At 58.0% G+C, this 11,081-nt stretch overlaps 2 protein-coding genes across 2 annotated transcripts; one reads left to right on the forward strand and one right to left on the reverse strand.

The window, feature by feature from the left end:
* Positions 1 to 366: 366 nt before the first annotated feature.
* BXZ73DRAFT_57860 (uncharacterized protein) lies at positions 367 to 3,650 on the reverse strand (the record flags this gene model as incomplete). Its single annotated transcript, XM_048021621.1, has 9 exons — positions 367 to 1,050; positions 1,180 to 1,671; positions 1,726 to 1,822; positions 1,962 to 2,137; positions 2,202 to 2,331; positions 2,389 to 2,617; positions 2,682 to 2,883; positions 2,942 to 3,453; positions 3,515 to 3,650. The coding sequence occupies 9 exons, from the start codon at positions 3,648 to 3,650 to the stop codon at positions 367 to 369; spliced, it is 2,658 nt and encodes an 885-aa protein (XP_047871029.1).
* Positions 3,651 to 6,141: 2,491 nt separating this feature from the next.
* BXZ73DRAFT_57874 (uncharacterized protein) lies at positions 6,142 to 6,826 on the forward strand (the record flags this gene model as incomplete). Its single annotated transcript, XM_048021622.1, has 3 exons — positions 6,142 to 6,303; positions 6,349 to 6,489; positions 6,545 to 6,826. Coding segments are annotated over 3 exons (585 nt in total), but the record flags the coding sequence as incomplete, so codon positions are not given.
* Positions 6,827 to 11,081: the final 4,255 nt, after the last annotated feature.

The raw sequence follows: 11,081 nt of genomic DNA on the forward strand, positions 1-11,081 counted from the left end.
CGACCTTCCATCCACCAGGTAAGTGCTGTCCACTACATCGATCCTCCCTAGGAACAGCTGCTCACACCAGCACGACTTCCGACCCCGGAATGCAGATGATCCGACGCGCGAGCATCGATTTCGAATCCAGGAACCCAACACCAAAGCCCCAGCGGACCGACTCGCACGCATCAGTAATTCGTCCTCTGTCTGATTTGTCTGAAAGTCGGATTTTTGGGCTGTCTGACATCAGACCCCTGTCCGACACCAATCTGACCCTCCGACAGGCAGAAAATTTCAGACATTCACAGGGCAGGCGAATTGGCAGAAGCTCTAGTTGTGCAACTTTGATCAATCATCGAGCAGCGGCAGATATGACAGAATGCTTTAACAGATGGTCTCGTGAGCGTGATAATCTATGTACCAATTCAGATAGAAGCGGTTGAAATGATCGAGAGAGTCTGAGTAATGGTAAGTATCTGGTAGCTTGTCGCCGTCTGTGTAAACGCCGATGAGATGACAAGCACGAACAATAGAACCTATAGGGATAACACTTGTAACGTGATTACCGTCGGGAGCTTTTTCCGGTCTGTATATCCACATCCCTGTTACGGGATCGGGCTCATCATCCCCCCGCTCAAACCAGTGCACAAGTGCACACTCATGCTGTCGCCCACCGTGGCGAAAGGAGAGAAAAGCGCGAACGCGGGCGACAAGCATACCATCTGTTCCGAGAGCGTTGTCATCGACACTGACAAGGACAGTGTCGTAGCGTGGATACTCGCCCCACCATAACGGCGTACAGCGAATGATGTCACTTGACATGCCACCCGGACCGGATGCGAGGTCGCTGGGGGCATAGAACACCGCTGTCGCACTGTAGTACACCTTAATCGTCTCCTTGTGCTGCACCAATGGACACAGGCGGATGTCGACGGTGCTGGGGTCGTCTACGGCATCGGGAAAGGCCTGCGAATACAGGAAACGTCGAAGAAGCTCGACGAGATCCGGTTCTGCAAGCCGGTTCGCGATGATGTTTGCTGGCTTAGAGAACGCTAATAAATATGAACACTATTAGTACCCAATACTCCCTTACTCACCACGCACTCGTGTCATACCTGCTTTGCGAGCGAGTGTAACTTGCGCATCGGGGACTCCATTATCGTCTGCGGCATGAGCGAGCAGTCGAAGGTGTTCAACCGCATCCTCGTCGAGATGGGCACCTTCCTGTTCAGCGTCGTGAAGTGCTGCGGCTAGAACGTCTCCGTGGAGCATCCCACGACGTCCGAACTCTGTACGAGCAGCAGCGAGTTTGCTTCTGCGAGTGAGCTTTCGGAGGATTTGAGGGAGTGGGTTACGCCTATTCGATTCACGCCACGGCTGTTTGACGGCGTGGATATGCTTGGATTCGGTGATGGAGGAGCACAATCCGTTAGGTGACCCGAAGAGCTGAATGGAGCGGACGTAGTGGACAAGCGCGTGTTGCCGCGGAAGCGCAAATCCGTCTGGACGGATGCCGTGAGCGATAAAGACGGTGCGGAGGCGGTGATAGTCTTGCAGTAACCCTTCCATAGCGGTGAGGGAATGGGTGTCGTGTGATGGTCGTCGGGCGAGGTAGCAAAAGTCGAGCAGCGCTGCTACGCACTGCACCATCTCATCAGGTACAAACCCAACAATGGCTGGTAGAAACACCTAAAGTTGTTGTGTCAGAGTCATAATTGCGACACGAAATGCGGCCTTACATACCTTCATGAGTGCTTTCGAATCATCTCCGGTCCATTGCTTGAAGTTACGACCTTGCGGGAATCGCCGTAAGCCTTGAAACGGTGATGCCGCCGATATTCTGTGGAGAATGTCAGCACTGGTACACACGAACGACTGCGAGTGCAGGCGCATACATCCGTGGATGCAAGCACACACATCCACGGATTCAAGCGTACACATCTACAAACATGTGGCGCGCTGAAATAAACATGACATACCGGCGGTCTATCTCGTCGATAATGCGCTTTGCTTCGCGTGGTTGGTTCGTCTGGTTGATGTAGGTAAGAACCCATTCCACAACGTGGTCCTTGAACGTCCCCTTGATGAGCTGATGAAGGATATCCGGTGTTAGAAGCTCGTGAATGTCTGCACGCGGGAAGTAAGTCGTAAATGGCTGATGGTTGAAAGATGCGATGAGCACAGGTATAATACTGAATCCTGATGCAGTCGGGACTCACCGTAACGTCAGGGTTGACACCGAACAAATCCCATAGGTCGTTCTCCGTGTATCCTCTGTGCATCTCATCTGTGGTATGATGAGAACGTGGTGCTCCTGGCAGAAATTCCGCTGCTGGAACCGCATCGCACCTGCTCAGCCTCGATGTTGAGCGTTCAAGAGGCTTATTCGCAGACAGAGAGACTCACTTGGGGCACCAACCAGACACCACTCCGGACAAGTACACCTGTTCAGGGTAGTCGGCAATGAAAGGGCCAAGCTGGAATATCGCACGGCGGAAATGACCATCTGGACATCGCAGGACTTGAGGGGTTGTCATCCCATGTCGAAGAGGCTCGAGGGCCGCCGCTAATGCCGCATGGTAAAGCGTCTTCTTGAATATTCTGAATTCTTCGTCGTCTTCCCACTCGCGTGCCGCTTGGTAATCCAATTCAATAATCAGCGAACGGAATAATATGGCAGTAGAAAACCCAGAGCGTACCCTTAGGGATGGGAAGGAACGCAAGAGGAACAATGCCCTCGCGATGAGCGCGACGAGCAGTGTTATGTAGATTCCCAAGGGACATGTAAACTGGGTGATATTCTTGATTTCCGGTGGCGACAGACACCGTAGTCTTGTCAGCGCCGAGAATTATTGGCACGAGCATAGAGCCGTGAGTGTCCGGGTCCTCGGAGATGTGCGTCTAGTAGATGGTGTGGGTCAGAACACGTTCAGGAGGCTCAACATATGTCCGAACGTACCGCCATTCGAAACGCCCATTGACCTGACATCAGATTGCACACACGGCGACAATCAGGTGCGGTGTACTCTTCGTATGGGACATAGTCAAACATGTCCTTGAACTCGGCATTGGCTGCAATGCATTCGGCAACAGTGAGGGCATCGCGTGTGTGAACAAGATAGACTTGCCGCTTCCAGGACGGCGAGTCAGGTCCAACCGGACCACGGTAGCGAATGGCAATAGTCGTCCACGCAGCGTCACCAAAAGGAATATCATCGATGGCATCTTCAATGTCAGACTTGGAGCGATAGAAAGGGGAATAGTTTTCAAGCCCGTCGGCGGTGAACTTTGCTTGCAAGATCTTCCATAATTGCCTTAGACCCGCGCGAGATTGAGGGCTTGAGTCGAAAGACCATTGTGCAAACTCGAACGAAGGACGATCCGGGAAAGGGTGCCAGTCGATGTCATTGGGGCGGAGGGGTGGTGGTGCTCCGCGGGGAAGAAATGCGCCATCGGGATTGCATGGGAGACCTGTTTGTGCGCGACATTTCAGGAGGTTGAGCCGAGCCGTCAGAATGACAGAAAATATCACCATTGAGTTGTTTATGGTAGCGGATGCGAGAATGTTGTGGATTAGGACGAGGATGGGAATGAACCGTTCGAATGTGGTCGTTGTATCCACGCTGTGTCGAGAAATCCCAGTTGCAGAGGTCGCATTTTTGAGACATTGTGCGCGTATTATTGAGGCTGAGTGACGAAACGTGGTGCGAGGTTTTGGCCTGGGATCGCAGGTGGAAAAAGGGCGGTATTGATGGTGCAAGGGTAAGGTTTCAAGGGGCGAGGTCGAGAGAGTGAGAGAGAGTCGCGACACGGTGGGAGTCTGGAGAGGAGACGCGTGTCCAGCGCCAAATCCCATCGCAGTGTTTCTTCCCTCCCACCATCCCGCTCACCAGACACGGCCTCCCTCTCTCGCCATGGGCAGAGGTACACGTCGAACAAGTACCAAGCGCAAGTCGGGAGCATTGTCCCCAGAACCGTCCCAGCCCCCGACCGCCGATCTTGACACGCCGAATCAGGCTGGCAAACGGCCATCGAAGCAGCCCAGGATGCCATCACCGCCTGGAACCACGCGCTCATCACGCGTGTCTTCGTTGAAGACCAATCCGGTGAACAAGAAGGCCACAAATGCCTCCCAGGTGCGTTTACTGAGCCCTTGTTCGTAATTTCGCTGGCATCATCAACGTTCCCTATTTCAGGCTGGGCATGGTTATGGGACACGTGCTGCCAATAAGACGTGTCATCCGGGCTACAAGGCCGGTGTTGTCGAGCCGCCCGAGGTCAAGCAGGCGCGAATCAATGCGAAGCGTGCACGAGAGGAGCAACAAGCCGAAGCCGCGAAGCAGAAGGCTGCCATTGCCTCTGCCCGAAAGCAGGGAAAGAAGCGGGTGGCAGCCATCCTCGACACGCATGCGGAAAACGAGAGAGACGAGGTGGAAGCATTCGGTAAGTTCATCAAAGTCTGATCTTTGTCGTTTACCGCACTCTGTAATAGAAGTTATACTGATATGGCGCTGAAGGAACTGCCCCTGCGGAGTCGGACAGAGAACAAGAGTTCCAGCCACAAGTATCCGACCTTTTGGAGAAGACGGCTGGTTCGGAGGTCGACATGGACGTCGCTGAAGGCAACCACTCTCGATCTCGACGTGCCCTGACCAAAGCCGACCGCTGCCGCCGCCACCGCCAGACCTCGCGTGTCATAGTTTCGGACTCACAGTCAGATGCTGATGATGAAGACGATGAAGACGACGCACAGGAAACGGTAGAGGTTTGTTTATAGTGTTTTGATGTGTGTCATTCGCTAACTGTTGTATATTATCAGATGTCGCGCTCGCAGAAACGTGCAGCACGTCAAGTTGAAGAGCGCAGTCACTTGGCCAGCCTCCGTCGCAACGTACCCGCTCAACCGTCGCATTCCACACAGGCCGCGAAGTCTGGAAAAGAGACAGTCTCTTTGCACGAGTGGCGCCGACCGCTCGTTGAGAAGAGCAGAAGCACTGGCATGCGGCGCAACGTCAGCATTGACAAACGTGAGTCTCATCCGTCATTAATCATTCAATTTCTTCTCATAATGGATAGATGTCGTTGAAGACGACTATCAAGAATACGACCTCCCCCGCGGGATCGACGATACGGAGGTGTTCAAGGACCGGGAGGATCGTGAGACTCGGAAGGGTGGCTCACAATATCATGTAAGTCTCTCTCTCTCTCCTTTTTCTATCCATGCAATCATGTGCTCAGCACATTTCTTCCATGAAGGGTGTCGACGTCTGGAAACAGCACGAGACACGGCACCGTCCCTCCAAGAAACACTTACACGAAGCCTCGGACTCCGGAAGCGGCAATAGGAGCTCGAACAGCGAGGAAGACTCCTCAGAATCTCAGTCTGATAACGACTCTGGCCCACCGGAAGCTCGTCCGTCCATCACACCCGCTCGTCTGTCCGCTACGCCCGCTCGATCCTTGGCAATAATGCGCACACGCCCCTCTGCTACGCCAGCATGCTCCGTCACCTCGGCGCGGACATCCATAACTCCCGCACGCTCGGTTGCCCTGGCGCGGACATCCACAACTCCAGCACGCCCGTTCCAAACCCGATCGCGTCCCTCCGTCACGCCAGCGCGCTCCGAAGTACGCGCATCCACCACCCCGGTGCGGACCCCTGCTCCATCTGTGCGTCCTGCTTCGCGGAAGACCAAGTACGGCCAAAACCCTGATACCACCGCTCGCACGAAGAAGACAACGAAGAAGACACCTGATCCTCGCGATCTCTCCGACACTGGCAGCGACACCGGCATGGGGTCGGAGAGCGGTGCCAAGAAAGAGAAGAAGAAGCGCAAGATCGGATATGCCGCACTTGAGGGAACTCTATGGACGCCACACGTGGTCAAGGAGGTTGTTGTTCCTACCGTTCTCGAGGTGATGGGCGAAAAAGAAGACCCTTGGGACACCACAGGGACACGTCGTGATTGGAATCTTCTCGACGAGGTTCAAAGCACTCTCGACGTAGCCTTCCCATACCATGATCAGCCTCGCATAAAAAGGGGTGATGCCATCTATCAATTGGTATGTTTTTTGTTTCCCACACAGTAATCGTAGGATGACCCCGCTTTACAGGTTCGACAACGTGTCTATGAGTGGCGGAAGAAGTTACAGGTCACCGCAAAAGCGACTGTCAAGCACGCGATGATGGCTCGCCGCCTGGACGACTCACTTTCAGCCTACGAACGTTCAGAAGGCGGCATCAAGCACTGGCTTCTCACAGCCGCTTTACCTGGAGGCGCTGCAATATTTGAGATCCCAGATCACATTCATGTGCGTTACGTTCTGCGGTACTTTCTGCTATGCTCATGTCTGCACTTCACCCAGCCGGAAAACGCGTACGGAACCATGGAGTCCAAATTCATAGTGGCCACTTTGGCGCACCATATCCGCTCTACGAAAGGGTCGGTGCGTGCTGATGACGTGCGGGAGCTTCCAATCGGCGCAGTCGCGTTGACACTGGCTTCGGTAAGTGACGCACTTGCAATCCGAATCTGCATCATCTCATCCTCCGGCGAAATAGGTGGAGCGGGCATTCAAGCACTACGCTCGAAACGACCCGAGTGTCAAGATGGATGCGTTTTCAAAGGGGAATGCTGGGACACTCACCGCGTCCTGGGCGAACAAGGTCTACGGGGACCTGGTCCTCCACGAGGAGCGCTTTGAGAGCCTCTTGCAGAAGGTTGCGAACCTCCTCGCGCTCCCCGAGGTGAAGGCCGCCGATCACGACTTTGTCATGGAGGAGAGCTCCATGTACTATCGTCAACGAAGCAGCCCCCCACCCGAAGCCGCTGACATGTGGTAGTCCTATCCAGGGATGTTCACGAGTACGCACAACCTGTGGGTCCGACACGCGCGGCTCATCGCGCTCGACACATGCGGCTCGTCGCGCGCGACGCGTGCGGCTCGTCGCGCGCGCGACGCGTGACGGCTCGACGCGCGCGACGCCTGCAGCTCATCGCACGCGACGTGCACAGCTCGCTCAACACGTCCCTAATTGCATTTCGCGGGTTGCCCAGCGCATTTTATCCACGTATTCTATGCTCGTCTAATCAGTTTCTTCCCCCGTTAATGCGTCGCCGCCGGTTCGTTACCTTATCCCCACGAATAGATACTATACCACAGGTTTTATTACTAAATGCCGATCTACAGCTGCTAGTGCATCTGCCCCACACGCCTATATTAGTTCCCATTAATGATACACCCTCCCGCTCGTTTTTGCATTGTGTGTGGTGCATCAGATTGTGTCAGATTGTGTCGGATTTTGTCGGATTTCCTTCCTGGGTCTGATGCATGTCAGATTGACCAATTGACGAAAGTCGGACAGCAGATTTGGTGAGGTCGGACATCGGACGGTCAGACAGGTCAGAAAGGGGTCGGATTGGTCTGTACTGACCTTTTCAGACCCAGTCCGACGGAGGAAGAATTACTGATGCGGCACGGTCAGTGCAAGCACGTGCGCCTTTCACCCTCCCTCATCGCGTCGCGCCCGCACGCGGCGCCCACAGCTCCCGCAGCTCTCCCCACCGCGCCGCCGCCGCCGCCGGGGGGCGCCCGGCTTCCCAAGTTCGTGACCGAGGGCGCGTGGGAGCGACGACGCGCGAACTGCACCCGCGCGCCGCGGGTGCACACTTGCCGCCGTACTCAACGCCCGGCGTCCGCTGCCCAGGCCTGCATGGGTGTGCCCCTTGTTCCCGATCCGGGCGCGAGCTTCGACCGGGGCGTTCCTCTGCACCCCGCGCGGCGGGCTTCCTCCCTTTCGTCGCACGATGTATAGTAGGGCTAGGGACACGCAGAGCCGGGGAGCCGGGCTCCGCAGGGGAGTGACTCCGTGGGTGGGCGTTGTCACTGCGCTCCAAGGGGCGCTTTTCGATTGGCGCGCCGTGCTCGACGTTCCGGTGCGTCGATGCTGGTAGAGGTCGAATGAATGCAGCTGTACGCATACGCGGCGGGATCAGCGAAAGCAGATGTGGACGGCACGGCGATCGATGTACATCCCGCCCGTTCGGAGTGCTCGTCGGCGAGCGAAAGAGAAAAGAAGAAACGACACGCCCAGCTGGGCCCACCGCGACGTCCGCCAGAATGCGACAGACCTCTTACGATGATGGATTTCTTGTGTGTACGGCTTACCGTAGGGCTCGGCCCTTGAGGGCGTAAAACGGGAATAAAGCAAACAAACAAACGTCCGCCAACACGCGGTGTGCGCGACGCGCGACACAGATCTGTGCTTCGGACGAGGAGAGCCGTCCGTGAGCCCGCCGCATCAAGCGGGATTTGTGCGACGAGCACAAAGAAAGAGTGCGCGGAGAAGAGGGGAAACGCACAAGCGCTGCGGGCACCCATCGTCCTCGAGGGGCCGGCCGAGCGGCGTCCGCGCGCGCCCTCCTCCGCCCGTCCTGCGCGCGGTCGCGGCGCGCCGCCCCATCGCAACGTTCCGCGATCACCCGTCCGCCAAACCGCCGCGGTCGCGCGCGTCGCTGTTCCCCGCGGACGCGCGCGCGACCCACGAAGGGGATTACGTCAACGCGCTCGAGGCACGCGGCACTGGACATTGGACGAGTACGTACTCAGACTGCGAATCGAGAGCACGGCCGGGGTCGCTGGCGCGCGCCGGGCCCGAGCGGTGCGCGCGATGTCGTCAACGCGGATGCTGCGGTCGAGGTGGTCCGCCGGGTCCGGGGCGGGGGTGCGTTATCGCCGCGAGGGGGCATATGCCTCTCCCTCTGCGCGGGCGGGCGGCGGGGACCTTCTTGCCTGATCACCGATCGTCCCCGCGGTGCGCCCACATCGCGGCCAGGCAGGCGCAGTCGTGGGGAACGCACTGAGCGCCGCCCGCCTGAACTAGCGCCGCCGCCCGGACATGCGGCCTTGGGGTGCAGCAGCAGGCGTCGACGACGTGCGCCGACGCCACTCGCGCCCGGCGGAGGTCGAAGGTGCGGCACGTCTTCGCCGCATTCGGTGGTCGCCCTCCTTGCGCGTGCGCGGGCGACACGTACGTGTACACAGCTGGCGTTGGCGTGGGAGGTCGCGCGATGGGGTTGGGAGGGGGGCCCGTCGTACGACTGGGTGGGCGAGGTGACGGGGGTATCAAGAACGTGTGGCGGGCGGGAGGCGGGTGCTGGGGCACGGGGCCAGGCGGGACATGCGTGCGTACTTGGGCTCTGTCGTGTCGGGAGGTGGGGCTCCGCTGCGGCAGAGAATAGCGTGGTGGTAGTGTTACGTCGAGCGAGGTCGGTTGGCAAGAGCTGACACCATGGAATTGAGAGGGATAAGAGACAAGGAGTGCAAGAGGGGACGAGTGTGAGGGCGAGGACGGATTGCCTCGTGATGGGCTCGTGAGCGGCGAGACGGCGTGGCAGGTGGGAACACCCTCGAGCCTCGAGGAGACGCCCGTTCCCGGCGTACCCGTACGGCTACGAGACGCTGTACGTCTTGTTACCACTGTTTCTTTCGCAATATGTCCTTCCCGTAGCTATGCGGCGTCTTGAAATCGAGACCCGGTGCACGCTGCGATGGTGAGCTCAAAAACGCAGAGAGCTGGAGTTGTTGACGCCGTCATACACGTGATCGTGGCGTCTCATTGCACACGCTCACGACGCGTTGTATGCGCGTGTTCGATGACCTGTAGTATGTAAGCATTCGAAAGTAAAAATAGGAGGAAGAAGCACTCACTCGGCCGCGTATCTTAAGTCGCGCGACATTGATTGCGGCCGGGAAGCATGCGAAGGCTGAAGACAGACTTCGTGCACAGATAGACGTGGACGAAGACTCGACTTCACGGCAGAAACATACCCTTGCCGTCATCGGCCCCGCCGTCGCGCCGAGCTGCGGTGAGTGACGTCTTGCGATCGCGAACACCAGCGGTGCACTAAATGGTGAAAGTACAACTCTAGTGGACGTCGGATATGTTTTCATTGCCGCAACTAGTGACAGACAGGTGAAGACCTGCACGGCCCTCTTCGTCATGAAGTAGAGCCGTCCGGGTATCACCAGAGAACAGGAGTGAGACCGCGCCTTTCGAGCGACCAAGTCCACGTCAACTACCGGAAACGAGGCAAAGTCGAGGCAGGAGAAGCTCGCGGGGTCGTACGAGACCAGCACCTCCTGCACCTCGCCCCGTCTTCTCCGTTCTGTGCACATGCACGGCCGTTACCTCCGTACACGACCCGTAAAGCCCGTCCTTCCCTGCCGCGTAGCGTCCACGCAGTTTGACGCGACAGCGAAGGATGGCCCCCACGCGCAGAACACGAGCACTGAGGTTCACATAGAAACACTCACGTTGCAAGGCGTGCCTCCGCGCCGATCGCCCTTCACGCGCACGGCGCGCAGCAACCTTGGAAATGGCAGCGCTTGGCTCGAGTGCATGTTCCGCCGATGCCCCACCGATGGGGCTCCGCGACAGTACTGGTAGTGGCCGGCGCGGACACCGTGACCTCTTGTTAGGCGCGAGAGCGTACTCCGAGGCGGAGGAGGACGAGCGGTCGGGCGAGGGCTGGAACGCCGGAGAGCGTGGACTGAGGTTCGCGGGGCATGTGCTCCGGGGTTCTAGTGCGCAGAGGGGGCCGGTGGAAGCGCAGGGTCGAAGGGGGAGACGAGGGGATCTAAGCTGGCAGAAAGACTCTGGGGGTGGATACCTTGCACAGAGCACTCTACTTGCGCACTGAGGGGGGCGAAGTGGGTGCGGGCGAGGACGGGTCGACGTTGGGGGTGGAGCGGGGAGCGGGGAGGGCCACGTGGATATTGCCTGTCCGGCATCCCAGTTTGCCTGCTCTGATCGCCGATCGCAGACCCCTAGCGCAGGGTTTGGCGCGTACGTCATGCACGCTGGCACGCTGACGCCCTCGCTCTCTGCCTTGACAGCCACGTTGACCACGTTCCCCGCCGCCTCATCCCCCACCACGCCCTCCCGCTCGCCTGCGCGCCGCATGGGCAGTCACTCGCGGCGGCCGTAGTCCCGGCCGAAATGAACGCCGCAAACGCTCGTCGACCTCGCACCCGTCGGAGACCCGCTCATCTGCCTCCGCGAACGGTGCGTCCGAACACTTCCACAGAATCCTCTG

The sequence above is a fragment of the Epithele typhae genome (genome assembly GCF_022376455.1).
Source record: "Epithele typhae strain CBS 203.58 chromosome Unknown BXZ73scaffold_175, whole genome shotgun sequence".
In the NCBI taxonomy this organism is placed as follows: domain Eukaryota; kingdom Fungi; phylum Basidiomycota; class Agaricomycetes; order Polyporales; family Epitheliaceae; genus Epithele; species Epithele typhae.